Genomic DNA, 19,093 nt, shown 5'->3' with positions numbered 1-19,093 from the left:
ACCCAAGCCTCTTACTAAAACTTTTTAAGCCATATAGAGGAGGAGAAAAAAAATAAACTTTTGTTTTTTATTTACCTGTACTAGAATAAAGTGCAATTTCACATCCACTACAGTAGGTGGCAGTGGCGCTCATTGTCAGAGTGTGCATGGAGTATCAGCTCCTCTGCAGAGGTGTAGGCCTATACTTACAACAATTTTAAAGACAAATGACATTATAGTCACGTTGTATGTATCCTTCTTCCCGGGGGGAAGTAACAAAAAAAATATTGAGAATCACTGCCATAGTGTAACAATAGGGTAAGTATTTTTTTAAGTGTTCTCATACATAACGGAGTGTGTCATTGAAACCAGCGTAACATTGTTGCTCATATTAGCCTATCACAAAAAATATATATTTTTTAATGATTTTGTTCTTGACCAGTTAGCATATATTAGCTAACACAGCAAGCATGTACTCTTGAGAAAAAACACTTAACAGTGCCATTAATTTGCAACCCTGTTACTTGCGGCCAGGGCTGGACTGACCATCTGGCATTGAGGGCAGATGCCCGGTGGGCCAGTCTCTTTTGGGGACAATGTAGTGCTTTTTAATCCTAAATATTATCCCTAAAGACTGGCCCCCAATTAAGAGGGACCAGTCCATTAATCCAAAAAACATCTGTGGCAGAACTACATGTTAAGTAGGAGTTGGGTTTAGCCAGTGGGCCTAAGTCAAAATGCCAGGGCCGATTTTTTTTGTGCCAGTCCAGCCCTGCTTGCGATAATGGTACAGTAATAGAGTATTACTCAAATTAGCATTCAAATACAATTTTACATCATTTATTTAATTGCAAATGACAATATTTATTCAGCAATGGTGTCCGAGTACTGTATCTGTATAGGTTTGGGCCTAACATGGCAAAATATGTGCCACCCCCCACCCCCCCAAAAAAAAAAACTATCCCAAAAAATGTGTACCATTGAATACTAAACTGGACAAATTAACTTATTATGATGGTCAATTATCTTGTTTTTCTTGAAAACATAAGCGCAAATATAAAATATATGGTCACATTTTCAAAGATTGTCCTCTAATTATGAAATACCCAAAATAAATGAAAGTACTTTTATTATAATTGGTATGATTGAAGTTAATCTATAACTTGAAGTATACATTGTACCTGAGAGTTACTTTTTTTCCTTAAAAAAATGAAGTTCCAGTAATCCCCTCATGGCTCACTATTCACAAATAAATATAGTGTCTCTCTATATGATGCTACATCACCATGATTCAAACCACAAGCCTCAGAAGCGTCAGGTGGATGTGCTAACTGTGCTGCCTCAGTTGAATGAAAGAGGCCTGGAAAAAAAAAGAATACAGCTTGTGATCACCAGATGATTTTCAACATTTTTTAATTTATTTTTTAGGTCAATGGAAGATGCTCAGGCTAGAAGCAATTATTTTCTCAGGTCATTTTAAAATGTTTCATTTTACAACGATTCTGAAGAGGAGTGGTTGCTTGCAGATCACAATCACATTTGGCGAAAGTATGGTTTACTCCTTAGTTCCATTGTCCACAGTTTTTTTTTTTTTAACAATTAGTCTAAATGAGCCATGCACAGAAAATGGCCGTGCATCAGGCACACACAATACTCTGAGAGTGAATATTGTAATAGGCCTACGAAGGAATCTGCACACCAATAAATCATCTATGACTACGTGTCTGGAAAGACTGCATGTTAAAAATCCATATGACATCTGGCCACAATGTACTGTTTGTTAGAAGCCATTTGAGTTCAAACTTTGAGTTCATTCAAGGTATTTGCATTCTATGTAAATATATTCATCATTCTTTACACTAAGCCAAGTGAACTAATAACATAAAAAAATTACATTTTTGAGTGTGGGAAGAATAATAACAAACCAAGTTACATGAAAGGTATGAGAAACTGATATTTAAACGAAATGTAAAACCAACTATATGATCACCGAGGAATCCTATAATGTTGCATATAAAACTGGCTTTGACACCAGTGCCTCATACACAATTCCACTGAAGCAAAGTCACGTGAGGAAAATGCAGTATATCACCAGGGACAACCTTAAATCAAGGCTCTCCTGGAGTCAGATTATAGCCGCATCTTTCTTATCATGTATGCTATACGTATGGGGGAGTTTGCATTAAAACTGCTAGCAAGATTAGAATGTAGCCTCACTTCATTAGCTCCCCCACCACCCCACAGTCTCTGACCAAAGCCAGATGTGCATGAGCATGATTCTCAAACATTGCCGTGCAATTATGAAAGGTCATAGTTGATAGTCACAGAGAATGCATGTCCAGTGTCAGCAAAATAGCAGTGCTAGCAATAATAAGTTAGCAAATAGCACTCTTAGCAAGGCTGCAAGATTGCTAGCATGATTTATTTATAACGGAGAGTGTAACAATAAACATGATACATTTTAAGTAGTAGTTTTTCTTGGAAAAATGTACAATCAATTAAAAATCAACAAAGGGTGATAACATGAGTTGCAGAAGAGAAATGGAGCTAAATGCGCGTAGCTTCTGAATCTTCTCAGCTGACTGAGGTCTCTTCACTTTTTCCTGTTAGTCTTGAGGGATGAGCATAAAAAAAAAATATTGTGCCATAGTTTCAGGAAAACTCCTTAAATCCAAATTTGTTTTTTGTTTTTTAAATCACAAACTCCTCTTTTTGCTTCAACAAATTTACTTTCCAAGTTCAGTTGGAAAAGCCGAGAAAATTTAAGTCAACAGATCAAAAAACAAATTTTTTTTTTTTTTTAGATGAGCATAAGTTGCTTGGCAACTAAATCCCCTGACCCTTTTTTGCCTTGTCTTGCGTAGCATGACTGATAAGCCCTCAAGTGAATAAACATATGCAAGTGTTCATTCAGCCATCCATCCAGCCACTGTGTTCTTTTGAGCTCATTTGCATAATTTCTCTGGTGCTGTGAACCTCAGCTGTACAGAGAAGTAGAGGACAGGCCTGCATGTGCGCGCGGTGATCTACATGCACGGGGGATTTCAACTAGATTTCATCATGACGGTCTAGTCAGAAAACTGGGCGAGGCGCGGCAGAATTGATAATCTCTCTGTCTCTCTCTCTCTATCCCTGTGTCTCCCACACACACACGCTCAATGTCAAAACTTCAATGCATTTGCATAAAAACAATATTATTCTGCAGGCCGTTATTAGCCGCAGACGGGTATTGACGCCGTTTTGCCAGGAAGGTTTTGCCCATTGCAATGAGGTCATTCAGACTTGTTCAGTCGCTCTGTTTCAATCTATGCTGTGTTTTGATATGAGCATTCAGCCAGATGGGCTATGAGCTCCGCAACAGCTCAAGGACAGTTTGGGGAGGGGTTCACAGTCTGCAGAATCCCTGAGCCAGCCAACCCCCAAACACACACACACACACACACTGAATAGCGGGGCCTTCCAGGTGGTACTGGGATCAGATGCATGTACTTTACAGTACAATACTGTGCAAAGTTCTTAACCTAAAACCAGATTGGCTTTATAGTTTTATTGACCTTTTCGCGGCAGTCATTTGTTAAAAATAGCTAATACTGGAGCAGGAATTCTCTAGGCTGCCATGCCTTTTAAATTTGATAATACATTAGTCATCAGTCTCAGGAATGCTTCTCACAGACATTACGCACTAGGAGTACAGGCATGTAGATGATGAACATGTGTGTGTGTGCGTGCAATTTTTTTCCCCACCTTCTCTCGATGGTGTGTGCGCACTCATAGCTGACAACGAGGCACTCTAAAGTGGCCACGCCATCATAATAAGGGAAGATGCATTTTTCGGTTTATAAGCATAGCTAGCTAGCTATTTTTATATATATAACTTGTTTCGAATGAAATCTCTGAATACACTTTACAGAGTCTTTATAGCAATCAAAATTTGATTTGATTAAGATGTTGGAAGACGAACAATCCACTGTTTGTCTGTTCTGGTCAAATAGCGTCAATGCCACACAACACCTGCTAGTGTCTACCAAGCCAGACAGATGAGAAAATGTCAAGTTGATCTTAGCTAGTGGATAGGGAATGCTTGCCAGGGAGTTGTGTATGGGGGAGGGTTGCAGAGGTGGAATGGGGGAGGGCCATGGTGGAAGGGGGCGGCGGTTGGGAGAACACAGGCTGCCGGTACATGCTCGGCATTCCTCAGGTGTTGTCAGCATAGCTCGCTCAGTAATTGCCTGGCTCTGAAAACACACTTCACTAGCAAACTGAAAGGTGCGAGGGGGGACACAAGGCGGGTGGTAGTCAATATATAATTAGATTTAGGCATAATGCGAAGCAGATTGATTCTTTTTTTTTTTTTTTTAAAGAACGAGCATGCCAGAGTGGTATCTGTTGAGTAATGACACAAATAACGGCATGTGGTGCAGCTCCAGATGCAGATTGTGGCTGAAAGTCAGGAGCTTGATTTATGCTGCAATCCATCCAAAGATTGGGGAGCTCGGCTAACGAGTGAAGCCAAGCAGCAGACCCGGTGTGGTGGTCAGGCATCCTTCACAGAATTGATCATCTAAGATCTCTATTGATTTGCATATACAATATACTGGGCCAGATGTCGTCACTTTCATCCTTGACACCACAATCACAGAAGAAGCAGGTTCTTCCTGTCTGGGAAGGCTTCTTAACCCCCCCCCCCCCCCTCCTTGGCTGGCTGACTGGATGAAAGATGGGGGATTGTGTGCAGATGTGGCTGGAGAGAGGCCAGCCCTTCTGCCCTGAGAGAACATGTGGTCTGGGAGTGTTTACGCTGGCGCTCTTTCAAGCCTTCTCCCGCACAGCATGCTGGCGTCGGGCTCCATATGACAGAGGACACTCTCAGGTTGCGGTGACACCAGCAATTGTTGATTCGCTGTGTTGACATGGAGGAGCAACAACAACGTCAACAAAACCCATTGCGACCTGAAATAACCCCTAAAAGTGGTGTAAAAAAAACAGTTCCTTAAAATACATGCCCTATTACCACAACTATCCGTGTGTTGTGTGGACAAAATCTTCTGGGATTCTTCAAATAAAATAACACTTAGTCGCCCCCCCCCCCCCCCTCTACAGATTCCCCACATACTTAACATTCTGCTTTGTGATTTAGGCCCAGAGTAAAGAGCAGTGAACAGAAAAAGAGTCAAAGAGGCATGTTCGCTTCAGTGGCACTGAGCCTCCTAATGTCAATTTGTCTCAAACACTCACCTGTTGTTTTGGCGGCCGCTCTTAAATGCAAGTGAGAACCAGGGGCACTTTCTGAACAAAAATAAATTTAGAACCTCTCTAAGGTCCTCTCACACTTCCCTTGCATATTTATTCATTAAAATAAAGTAAAAACATATCACATCATATCACATATCACGGAATGGCTGCATGGATACAAACGACCCCCGCCCCCTTCCCCAATAAAAAAGTATTTTGTGGTTGTGTTTTTTAAACGAGCACATCAACACGCGAACTGACTTCTCTCACTCATGTAAGTATTTAGCGCCCCCTGCAGGTTGGGATTATTCAACATAGAGACGCAATTGACTTTTGAAATATATTTCAATGAACGAATACATACAAATTTGGTAATTTGTCACATCCTTCCAACAATATTTATACCATTTGTAAATAAGAAACTGTATGATAGTTGAATGGGGACAGTCTTACAATCAACTGAATAAGTGTTTTACTGCAGATTAAACGCTCATATCTATTAATGATATAAGAGGATAAATTCTGCAGTGTGTGTGGGTAATACACACCCTCTCTTAGGCGTCACTGGGTTATACAATTTGCAATATAAAATACATTATGTCATAAATGTATTTTCTTTTAACAAATAAGAAGCAATGCGTGAAATGCTGTCACAATGCCGTAAAATTTCTTCTTTTAATACATTAAATCTTCTCATATCAGCTTTAGGTGCTACTAGTAATTCAGCATAGCAATAAACGTTTCATGGAAGTAAAAATGTGTGTGGGGAAAAAAAAACGTTTTTTCCTGAGCCACAAAATTCACACTGTTCGTTTAAATGTTATATTGTTAATTTTTTAAGAAAAGAACGATCAAAGTTCAACGCTTCAAAAAATGTTCATTTTTCATCTCAATGCGGTTAATGAATTGACCATTTAGATTGAATTGACCGTTATATGTCCATTTATTCACCAACAGAGGGCGCCATTTGTCATGAAAAGCAGAGCTCCGGTCAATGGCCTTCACCCAACGACTTTCTCTTTACACTTATGAATTACTGTTCAGTAGTGTGCCAATACGTGGGTAAAAATTTGTGAAACGAAACATAAATAATAATAATAATCATAGTTGTAGGCTACAAAATTCCCCATAAATGCCATAATGATACAGTTTTATTGGAAAATGGTGAACACACATGTATAGGCGTGAGGCTTATACAGTAAATAAATCTCTTCCCGAAATAAGCCCCCTCCCCACTCCCACGGTCCCACCTCGACTGTTGGCTAAAAAAGCACAAGAAAAGGGAGGTGTGCTAGCGCATGCGCATACGCCCTCCGCCGCTCACTTCTCCGTTTTTTTGTGTGGAACCAAGCTGATTACGTCACGGGCTCGTCCACGGTGCTCGGAACTGGACATTTAGCATCCACTCATGCGGTTGCACGTTTGAGGAGACCCTTTTGGCGCTCCGGGGACGAAAGCGCCTTTTATTTTGGCATCTTTGTGTTTGCCCCTCATTTCATTTGCGGAATCCTGTGAGGGGAGCCGGTGTGCTCGCGTGTTTGAGTGTGTGCTCGCGAGCTTGGAGAGGTGGTGGCATGGTGGTGAGTGTGTGCTGAGAGGAGCCACACTGTGCATCATGTTTGAAAGCTGAGCGCCCTTTCCAATTTTTTACATGACAGTACTGCTGCAGCGCTTCGTCTAACCTGAGAGGCTTCTCCACTTATTCCTCCCCCGAAGTAGAAAAAGAGGAGGCGTGCTGGACCGAGGGTGCAGAGGAACCAAGTCACGATCCCACCCGGATCATCGGAGCTGTGGCTCGGATGAGGTGCTCGATTGGACTAATTTGGGTTTAGAGATCCAGTCGAGTCCCCCCCCCCCCCCCCACAACCACTCCGCCTCCACTGCTCCTTTTCCCAATAGCAGTGCCGTCGAGGCATTGCTCAGGAGATGGCGATGAGCTGGCTCTATCTGGGATTTCTACTCAGCCTGGGGGTCATCGCTCCTAACGGTGCAGCCGAAGGTAAGTCGCCTGTTGGCTGCTCCAGCACTGTCATACTCCTACGAAAGCGTGACCACTTTGTTCTGTTCACATCTAAACGCAGGCCTGTGCGGTCTACAAGCACACGTAAAGCGATAACAGCACGGCGGCATACAGTACATGCAACCTCCTTGGAATGCTAAGATCGATTCATTCATCATTTGAAAGTGGTGCAAAAAAAGCAAGCATTTGGCCTAGATCTGATTTGATTCAAGGGCCTGCTTGCCTACCTTGTAAAGCAAAGCAGACCATGAGGCAATTCACAAAATGAGCTGGGAGCTTTTTTTTTTGACAGCATTCACATACAAGGGAGCACAATCAAACATATCCTCATGTTTTGTTTTGGTCTCCCCTCCTTTTAATGTAGCTACACTGTGTGTTCCTTATGAATGATTAGTCACTCTACCTGAGGTTGTGATTCCTCCGAGGTGCCTCTGACAGCACAGTATGCCATAAAATAATGACCCTGCATCCTCCTTGACTTGACTAATGAGATTTTAACAGCATCGACCTGTTGAACCGCTCAGCTTGCCGGCATGCATCGGGCCACAATCTAATGTAATTATGGGCAGTCCTCTACAGTGTGTTATTTACCGCACACAACTTGGATGCATGATTGTTTGGATTGCAAAGGAAGAGTGTGCTTCATTTAGAGGAGTCAGTGTGGAATGTATGCATTTATTGTCACATTGCATATGTCCTCCAAAGACAGATACCTCATTTCTGTGTCATTATATAAGCGAAATGATGTACAGTACAGTACCGGGGGAAGTTTTTTTTTTTTTTTTTTCAAAGTGCAAGCCACAGCTGGGGTTAGTGAAGTCACATACTGTAGCTCCTCCCTGCTCCTCCATCAGTAGTATGTAACATCTGGGCACAGGAATACCATTAATCCAACTTAGATGTGACTGCTGAGAGGGGGAGGGACCAGCTGAAAAGTGAAATAAACCTCAGATGGGGGGGGGATTTGTTGAAACGGACACGTGGTTACATCACACGGGGGAAACGGGCCTGGCAATGATATGGAAGTTATATATTTGTTCCCAGAGCACATTTGATTTGAATTTGAGTTTGAAATAGTCCAAAGACCAAAGAGAAGTAGTCTAGAGTCCAAATGATAAACCACAGGGGGCACAGCTGTATTTTATGAATGAGAGGGGATTAGCGAGAGGAAGGTCAAAAAGTCAGAACGGTTCAATGCTGAACAGACGGCTTTTTACTTGTGGCGGCGCTTTCACGGTTGTAAAAGTGTTGCCTTTAGAACGGTTCTGGCCAGAAAATGTGCTGCGTAAAGTCAAGCCCTGGACTGACAGTCTTGTGTGTGATGGTGGAATGGAATCCCTCAAACTTAGATGTTTTCCTTACTGTAGTCTGTAGACTCGAACAGTTAAATATGTTGTCCTTAATCAGTTAAAATGCTCACCTCATTTCGCCGCATTTGATGTATCTAAACGGGATTATTTTTCCCTGTGCTGTAAATAAATGGACTGTCTTAAAATATGAAGTGGCATTACTGTAAAATAAATATAAGTGGCCACATAAAACAAACCTTCAAATCATTCGCGATTCGTGGCTGTGCTGCCGCAGTAGATCACATTACAAATCGAGCTTCTGATAAGGTCGGCCTCAGTGTTTGTTAATGAAACTTCTGATTGATAAGGTTGACATTGGAGAGCGTTGTCGAAGACCGCTTTGAGGCCTTTTGTGTCATTTTTTTGTGTCCTAATTGGAGGTACTAATTCAGGATTTCCATCCAAGGTGGCATTATAATTAGTGAACTTGCATAAGTGACCTCAGCAGCATTTAGGAGCGGCACAATGCCTGTGGTGAAAAGGGTGAATGTGGGTCAGGGGCTAAAGACTTTGAAATTCTTGAGCAGCCTACATTGTGTTTGCCTCACCCTTGTAATTGCGCCTGGCCTTGTAGAACTGCAAATATCTGCTGGTAAAAATTCAGCAGATGATATCGAGGGCTGCAGTGATTATTCAAATAACTCGAATAATTCAATTATAAAAATAAAAAAAAAGGTTGAAGCAAAATCTTGGACCCAAAGCTTTTCAGGGATCATTTTGGTACATGGATGAAACAAGTTGGAACAATGGTGGCAAGACAGGAGAAGTTGGACATCATTTCACACTTAAGAAAAGAAGAGTGACATGTGTACCAAAACAACATGTTAGCGATTGCCAACACAAAAGGTCAAGTATCAGTGTTAGCTAATTTAATATAGCCTACCATCGATGGTTAAAATACATTGTAATCCCTCTGCAAGTGGTCAAAAATAGACACAGCTGTCAGTTTACTTTCAATTGCTTTACTGAACATATCGACGGCTTCTTAAAATAATCTCCTTTCAGATTTTTCAAGAAACACAAAAATTAAACTATTTGCATTATGAGGAAATGATTTTGGCATTTCATTTTTTGTTGTTGCAAAAAAAAGACAATTATTTTAAGAGGCTGACGATATGGTAAAAAATGCAAACAAACAGATAGTAAGGCTATTCATATACGAGCTGCTGATGGTCACAGGTCACACCGAGACAAGCTAACTCTACATTGTAAGTCGCTGACACCCATGTCACTCACAAGGCCAGGCCCCGCTTTTTAAAGCCGTGCAGACTCAAAAGTACAGATACTACAGTAGCGTGTAATGTTAACCCCAAGTGAGCAAAATATCACCTAATCGACAACTCACTTACATGGTACCGTGTCTAATAATAAACCAGATAATCAATAGAATGTTGCTGTTTTCCATTCTGTGAAAAAATAATTGCTCAAGACGAAGGTGCTGAAATTAGCCTGCTTCTACTTCCTTCACTTCCTTCAACTGTGACCCAAAAAAATCAGATTAGCATCAATGTTGCATAGTTTATGAGTGAGGCCTGTGAGCCTGCAGATGAAAGCGCGTTTGTTGATTCCTAATTGCCGGGGTGTGGTGTAATTGGTGTTTTCTGTTCACCACATCAGTGTTTACCCTCATCCCTAAAAGGAAAAGATTGTCTTCTATAACCGAGTAGAGTGATTCATGGCCATAGTCGTTCTCTTGATGACGTCCTGCTTTATTATTCCTTTCATTAATTTAACAATTGAGAGTGTGAAGAGATGTGCCTTTACAGACGTGACATCAACTCATTTGCTCCCAAAAACGTATAAATATGTTCTATTTTTAATGTTTTAAGTGTCCCAAAGATGTATCTATACGTTTTTTTATGTTTGTATTTTATTTTTTATGCCAGAGCATACAGAAGGCTTTGATGCAGCCCCTCAACTGCAGAGAACGGTTGAGAAAATGGTAGTTATTACAAAAACAGACAGCAGGTAGCAGAGAGATCAACCAGGGCCATGTTGAAAAAAATAGCTAATTTACCAACAGTTCTAAACAGATACGTGAATAATGATGAAACTTAGGTATATTTTATTGCTAATTGCTGCAAATCATTTGGTAGGTTGCGTGTTTTTATAGCTATAGAACACAATATTCTGTGGGCCTTGCAAAATCAGTCAAAATCCAGCAAGACAGCCGGGAGCGAAGGGGGTTGCGTCAGTGAAAATGGCTGGGAGTGAATGAGTTAATGTCACACTTCTTGAATGGAGTACAGTGCACAGTCTTGTTCAAATGTAGCAGGAGGCTGTGATGTTTTCCTGACACCTGGAGCAGCTGTGAGTGGTGCTTTGCGGCTCAACATCACTAATAGTGAACTCCTCACCCGATGCCTCCAGCTGACCACCCAGAGTTTGGTTTAGTGCCGTAATGGGTTAGATTGGTTGAGGCTCTTGCTACAAACCATCAACTCCATGTTTGTAATCTAATCTAATCTAATCTAATCTAATCTAATCTAATCTATCTATCTATCTATCTATCTATCTATCTATCTATCTATCTATCTATCTATCTATCTATCTATCTATCTATCTATCTATCTATCTATCTATCTATCGCGCTCTCTATTCTCTCGCTCTATCTCTCTCGCTCTATCTCCCATCCATCCATCTACCCATCTATGTATACTCAACAAAAATATAATCATGACATTTTTGCTTTTGTTGAAAGACAAGGTTTGTGAACAATATTTGAGAGAAACGGCAATCTTGTACATGTGGAAGAAGTTCTAAATATTTGAGGTCATCTCATAAAAAAATGGCAGCAAAAACAAAAGTGTTGCGTTCATATTTAGTTTTTATGTATGGAGATGCGCTTTGGAGCAAGCTATGCTAACCCATCGTAGTGCACTGGCGGCCACTGGCTCTTAGTCACGCATGTACGTTCCCGTGTTCCAGCAACCCGGGGGGTGTCGGCCGATGCCAATACCGTACCGATACCGCACTGTTTGAAAAAAATATTTTGTTGTTTTTTTAATTCTAAAGAACTGCATAGGATGTAAAATCATTGGTAAGGCTCTGCTTAAAATCCTTTGTGAAACAGGAAATGCATGCACCGAACCCCTATGATCACACATCAGTCAGTGTGTGCTGCGTTCAAATTTCTATACTAATATAGGGAGCGCACGGTTGGGGGGGAGCAGGAGTGGGGGTGCGAGTGTTGGAACGCTGGCCGGAAACGGCGCTGATGTGTAAAACCCGGAAGTCGGAAGTCCGTGGCATCGACCCCATTGGTAAATGGCATCGACCTGTTTTTGGTTTGTACTCGCCGATACCGAAGCAAGCGTTTTAATGCAGTATCGGGGTCCCTCCAATACTGGTATCGGTATTGGCACAACACTGCTTTGCTGTAATGAAATATAACTGTATTTTTAAGTTTAAAGCGTTTTTTTTTTTAAAAAGCTTAGCAAACTATTAGAGTGCTCTTATTCTTAACAAAAACAAAAATGACATTTCCATTTTTTTCACTTTGGAAAGATGATTTGAGTTACGAGTGGTCACATAGCAAAATAAACCTGTATCTCAAGTCACCGCTGTAACTATATGTATTTTGCCTCAATATGACTTTGAAGTATGAGTATTTCCTTTAAGAGCTAACGAGAGAATGTTTTACGAAGTGCCACAGCATTAATGACCAAAACATGAGGACAACATTGAACAATGTTTTTATTGAAGTCCTTGTAGCGCTTGCTGGCTTGGCTCGTGTTCAACTTCAATAAAGCTTAAGAGATTGCCTCTGTCTGCAGTGAGAATGTTGAGTAATTCGCCCCATTGGGCTTCATACTCTTCAGCTGCTACACATATTAATACTCTGTAACTTCACTTTTGTATTCCATAATATATCCCAAAGGCCTTGACTGTGCTCCATCTGAATTATTAATGCGGCACAAAAATTCAGGAATAACAACTTCCATCTGCCCTCTTCTCCCCTCATGTTATTCCTTAGAATGCAAATGGTCCTGCTTTGGGATCCAGCTCAAGTGTGTGCAGCTACACCACTTTTACATTTGACCTTGAGGGGTCTAATTACATGACGCTGCTGCTAAGACGAATCCATTTCCTCAAAAGAGGAAAAGGACACAATTCAATGTGTGCCCGGGTTTCGATATCGCCATATAAAACAAATTCATCAAGACCGATTTATATGGCAAGCCCTTTGAGCATTTATTCCATATCCTTGATATCAGACAGTAGTGTTTCTTAACTAGCGCAGTCTTCGTCAGAACTAGGTGGACATTCAGCCATACTAGTTCTGCGCTTTGTCGTACTACTTGTACAAAAACACTGACATGTCACTCATTTTCTGCAACTTGTGCCACTTTTATCCAACTAGTGCTGACGCAAGTCTAACTAGTGACACATACAAGCATGCATGTCGTGCCAAACTCACAGCTAGTCAGCTTTTTTATGCACTAGTTGCCCACTCAACCAAACAAGTAATGTTCAAAGTCTTACTAGTTAACTAGTAAGGCACAAAAGCTCTAACATGTTTACTAGTTGACCGTGAATAGTTCTAACATGTTAACTAGTTACCTCTGATTTCCTGCACTAGCTAACTAGTGAGAGCTGAAATACCTTGTTAACTAGTGAATGACAAAACACTGACATGTTAACTAGTGAAAGCCTCTTAAAGTCTACATGTTGAACTAGTGACACTCAAACACTTTTACAAGTTGACTAGTGAGCATGTCGGCATCCACTAGTTGTACTAGTGAACGTTTTGGACCTCACTAGTTGAACTAGTTCAGTTAAAATGTCTCACTAGTGTAACTAGTGGATATTTGGGGCATCACTAGTAAAACATTTGCGTGTCACTAGTTCAACATGTAGACTTCAAGAGCCATTCACTAGTTAACTTGTCAGTGTTTTGTCTTTCACTAGTTAAAACTAGTGGGTGTTTCAGCTCTCACAACCTAACTAGTGCAAGGAAATCATAAGACATGTCACTAGTGAGAATAATTCACATTTGACTAATTAACACGTTGCTGAAAATGAGCGACTAGTCAGGGTTTCTGTGCAACTAGTATGACAAAGTGCATAGCCAGTGTGGCTAATTGTCCAACTAGTGCTAACAAAGACTGAACTAGTGAGAAACACTACTGTCTGATATCAAGGATATGGAATAAATGCTGAAAGGGCTTGCCATAGATTTATCCGATTCCTTTCAGGATGTCAACTTTTCACTGCAGCATCAGCAACTTTTAACAGCAGTCCAACAAACACAGCTCAATAATATTGCTGATCCCAAAAATGATCTGCGGTAATACCTTGAACCTACATAAAGTTTGTTTTGAGAAGAGTAACTTTCGGTTTAGTTTTTCGCCCGAATCCACCCAGGATGTGTTCAGGCAGCATAGTGTGCGTAGAAGACCTGCGATTTGGAAGCGCCCGAAGCCAGAGAAGTAATCCTTGTATTGACACACACAAAGAAGAGGAAAATCTCATAAAACACGAGTCGAATATAAACTTTTGCCTAGCGGGCTTGATTAAAACGCATCTCCTATCATCCAGCAGGCAACACGGCAATGTGCACTATGTAGAGGGTGTCTCAAAAATCCATTTTCAGAACCGCTTATTCCTCATGAGGGTCGCGGGGGGTGCTGGAGCCTATCCCAGCTTTCTTTGGGTACACCCTGAACGGGTTGCCAGCCAATCGCAGCAGAGTATAATGAGTTAAATACAATCAATTTACATGATGTATTTTTTCAATGGAATAAAATTAGTTTTCTGTTATTTGTCGTACATGCAGAACAATAGCAATTTTTGAAAAAGTGTGTGTGTGTGTGTGGGGGGGGGGGGGGTAGTACAATGGGGGCGGACACTTGGTTTTTGCTTGTTTTGCAGCTTGGACATCAACCTTTCATTTCAATCCAACTATAAATCTATTTGTCTGTACAGTAACACACTGCCTTTTTTTTTCCCACACGTGACATCAATTAGAAGGTGCCAGAATGTCCCTGCAGTGAATTTGTTGTGCAGTGATGGCCATATTGAGAGCGACATATTGAGGGAAAATGGGTCAGTGTTGGGCCCAGCTGGTGATGGTGACTGGAGGCCTCTCCATTGCTTGGATCACCATTTCCTCCTGTTCCGTCCCACAGGCTTCCGTTCAGCCTTCAAGATTGTTTGGACAATTTTTTCGGCCCGCACATTAAAATCAACACCACCTGAGGTTCCTCCTTGCTTATAAAGACACGGGTACCAAAGTATTTCCTTTTTCTCCTCAAGACTCCCAGTCGGGATGTAACTGTCAGAGCAGGACTTGTGTACGTTCATGCATTTGCTCACTCGCTCGTGTTTAATGCTTTTTGCCACGAACAGCGCTTGCGGGCAATTCAGTGTGCACTGTTTGGACAGCGCAGTGCTCCACTGGCCCTGCATGAGGAAACTCAGAATCCAACCAAATCCGCCAGCTTGAGCCAGAACCGCATACCAGGAAGTCTTGTGCGTAGTTCATACAAATGAATCATACAGTACGATGTATAAATGAGTATTTGTGCAGCAAAGGCTTCAAATAGATCTCAGAAGGCTAGAACTTTTATTTTTATTTTTTGGTGTGTTCGTTTGTATTTTGATGCAGACCCTGAAAACGACTAATTTGGAATTGGGTGTGAGTTTAATAGGATAATGAAGAAACTGTTTAGTAATGCTTCAATAGTGTCCGCGCCGTCCCCGCCCGCCTAAAAATCGCAAAGTTAGCAACTTCTACAGGAGGGTGTTAAGCTTTGATTGCGATCAGTAACTTGGTGTTTTGAGATTCTGTGGAAAATTAGTCAACAATTTTACAAGTAACATTTTAGCATAGTCAGCAAAAAGTTCCAAGTAACCATTCTTAATGGTTAAACAATAAAGCTTTTTGCCTTATTATTACTTATAGCTTTGTTAGAAATAAAGTTTTTAAATACGCGATTCACATTTTGGACCACATATTCATTGGAATTTCCAAAATGCAATATGTTTGCGTCCTGAAACGTTCAAATCCCAACAGCACACTGTCCTGTTAAGTACACATTGTTGCAGATAAGATAGTTTTTTCTGAAAATGGTTGAGAAACAGCGTTTTTTGGGGGGTTATTGTGCACTCAAATCAAAACGAATTAAGTAACAAACTAGCTATAGACTGGCATACGTGCTCCAATTGTGAAATCTTCATAAAAGGTTCTGAATGACTAAACTATTTAGATTCAGAACCCCATCAATGTTTTCCAAATCAAATATGCTTGAGGTAACTCATGTCAGTGTGTAGTTCTTTTGTGTAAAGTTTCCAAACTTAGTTGTTTTTATTGACTACTGTAGAGTAATGACCTTTTCCATCCACATTTCTTGGTAAGAACCTTTTAATTCTATTAATCTTCTTAGTTTAATCCTTATTTGTTTGCTGCCATGTACCCAGATTGCCTTTCATTTCCTATTTTGTTGAACTCGGATAGCTTACCATTTTTAGCTCTTCTAGCATTCTGGCAATTTACTCTGGAATAAAAGGGAATTTCTGGCTGAATCACGAAATCATATCTCAGTGTGAAATATTTCGGTGAAAGAGCTCCGTCCGGTTGAGGCTGCCCGTCTTTTCCCTCCCTAGTCGCTCACCCCTCCTCAGCCATAATATCCAATTAGGCTTAAAGGTTCTCTCCTCTGTCAAAATGTCAGGCTGTGCTGGAAAGCAATGGCTAAATTAGAAGCCACAATGTTTTATTTACAGTTTTATGCCTACTCTTGGGGAACAAAGGGCTCAGTCCAATCACTTTATACCGAAGATTGCGAAAGAATGCCTAATTCACACAACAGCCTGTCAGCGGGTTCGATGCTTTTATTTATTTGAGCTCAGGAGTCAGTCAGTTGGATTCAGGCCATGGCTAGCAAGCCTCCCTCTCATTCCTGCATGGAGTCCTCGAAACAGATTCAATCAACAATGGCGGATTTGCTGACATCTCGTACAGCATCATTTACCAATCTGGCAATAATCTTTGACTGACCTTATTATACCACGAAACATGTTCAAATCCAGTTTTAACGGAAGTTACCATGTTTGATGTAAACATGTTTTCTTGTCCCTTGAATGTACAGGGTGTCCATAAAGTCTCTTTACCATTTCAAAAATGTATTAAAAATGCAATTGATTAGATATTTTATTTAGATTTGTTCTATTGTATTCAGCGTTTATTCAAGTTTTTTTTTTTATCACACTGCATTTGTGTGTTTCAGGGATCCTGTTTGTCAAAGGTCAAAGGTCGCCCACTCCTTCCTTTATCTAACACTGTCCCCGTCTCCATAAATTTCTTGTGGCATGCACGAATTGACGGACGTGATGGTGGATTTCTTCCATACTTAGTTCCGTAGTTTCGCTGAGTCTGCCTATCCGATTTTGTTTCAATAAACCATGAGACACGTTGCGCCTTCTCTTGAGGGGTAGCCATTTTGTAGGGGTTCATTCAACATCACCTCTTTGTCAAACAGGATCCCTGAAACACACAAATGCAGTGTGATAAAAAAAAACTTTAATAAACACTGAATACAATAGAACTAATCTGAATAAAATAGCTAATCAATTGCATTTTTAATATTTTTTTTAAATGGTAAAGAGACTTTATGGACACCCTGTACTTTAAGACCAGGGTTTAAACCCCTTGAGCAAGGCAGCTAGAAAGAGACGTGATTGCAATGATACACTAGCTTCATGCTTTCTTGTGATTTAATTCCCATCCCATTTGGTCCCGCCCCCAACCCCCCCCCCCCCACCACCAACACCTCTCTGCCTGCCAAGCACGTAGGGTAGGCAAGTCATCCAGGGCGAGGGAGGGCTTCCGTGCCTGCTGAGAATCACAATGAGACCTTTGCTACTGTCCTTTCCAGAGCATTACTGCAGTACAGTCGTGCAAAATAACTCCTTCGACTTGAAATTGGGCCATTTGTGATGTTTTCCTAACACACTATTTCAGTATTTTGTTTAGAAGTTTCCCTTCTTTTCCTTCCTTTTTAAAGTAAAACGGTTTGCTCAGGTAAAATGAATATAATATAAAATCATATCTAGTAAATTAGTCCGTTCTAACTGCTAACATTTTAGTGTATGGTTCATGCAATTTGTATTGTGATGGATGATGATGATTCTGATTGGATGATGGAACTGCCTGTTAGCCTATAAAAGAACAACTCTAGATCACAATTGCTGTTTCACTGGAGCAAACAGAACGGAACGGCGAAAGTGAGGGCTTGCAGAAGGAATCATAACTTGGCAATGTGTCGCCTGCAGAGTTCATGCGCAAAGACGTAACCCAACTCACCTATGGGGACCGCTCGTCAGATGTCATCGGGTTCAAGAGAACCATTTTTTCATTTCTTCCTATATTGTTGAAAACACCCAAACAGATGTGGAGCTCTACAAATTGCCGGGCTGACAGATTGACAGGTTGAATGAAGAAAACAAAATGGCGGCTCAGTCAAGATATTTTCATGCATCATTTAGTCAGCCTGTCACTGTAGCTTGATTAGGGACATTTTTTGACATTTTTTGACAAATTATGTCTGTTTATTGCCATCAAAATTTTTGGTCAGTAAATTCCCCATAATGTTTTAGAACATTTTGATTGATCTTTCAAGACCCACGCAACATTTTATGACGTTTTATGTCATTGTTGTACTTCCATGCATCCATCCATTTTCCAAACCGTTTATCCTCACTAGGGTAGCGGCTCGCGGGCGTACTATAGCCTTCTTTATGTAATTGCATATTGTGTCCAGCAGGGGGCTTTCATATTGGGCATTGCAGGGGAAAAAAAAAGACTCAGTCAGGCAGTGTTGAAGCTTCAGAATCACACGTTTATTGTCAGTTTTTTTGTTAGATGTTAAAGCAGTCTTCAAAAGCATGAATGGACTTAAGTGGATGACTACCAACTTGGACAAAATACAGTAGATGCGCATAAGCCAAGACTAACAGCGTGTTAGTGTTAACACGGTTTGTGTGAGGTGCCTAAATCTATCTGACTTGTTGCCACTTTTGTCCCTCATAATAGTTAAGGCAATGCAGCGTTATTGTCATACACAAAGCAACTCATTGTGCTTCATACCAGGCAACAAACATCTTTCACTTAAAAGCTGTACCGGTCTCTAAACCAAATCGCTGCAATGCTGCCGTCTACAGGGATCTGTTAGTTTATAATGGTTTACAAACCTGAATTTTTATAGACAAGTTGGTCAAATCTAACCTTGGCAGCAAACCGAATTCTCGCGGTATTTGTTCACAAACACTACGAGAATACATCTTTTACTGCTCCCGCTGACACCTTCACAACCGACCGTTTTTTAGGTCGGACCAATCAGGCGTTGTTTAGGGTGGGACGTACAGCTGTGACAAAACCACGCCGGGGGAAACAAACAAACCTAACACGGACGAATGGACGCTGCAATTAATTCTCGCAGAATTACTCACCGTTTCCTTGTTGAATGTTGAACAGCGAGAGGCGCTATTTGGGAAAGATGTTCATGCTTTT

General features: G+C 41.0%; 1 protein-coding gene across 2 annotated transcripts in view; it reads left to right on the top strand.

Annotated features, from left to right (window-relative positions):
• Positions 1 to 6,558: 6,558 nt before the first annotated feature.
• LOC144056253 (low-density lipoprotein receptor-related protein 1-like) overlaps positions 6,559 to 19,093 on the top strand; it is a 117,221-nt gene continuing 104,686 nt past the window's right edge. For both annotated transcript variants that reach the window (XM_077572857.1, XM_077572848.1), the window contains exon 1: positions 6,559 to 7,210. In XM_077572857.1, the coding sequence (XP_077428983.1) occupies positions 7,138 to 7,210 (73 nt within the window). In that variant the 5' untranslated portion in view covers positions 6,559 to 7,137. The remainder of the gene's footprint in view (positions 7,211 to 19,093) is intronic.

The sequence above is a fragment of the Vanacampus margaritifer genome, chromosome 1 (assembly GCF_051991255.1).
Source record: "Vanacampus margaritifer isolate UIUO_Vmar chromosome 1, RoL_Vmar_1.0, whole genome shotgun sequence".
NCBI classification, from domain to species: Eukaryota; Metazoa; Chordata; class Actinopteri; order Syngnathiformes; family Syngnathidae; genus Vanacampus; species Vanacampus margaritifer.
This window is presented reverse-complemented; position numbering and strand designations above follow the sequence as displayed.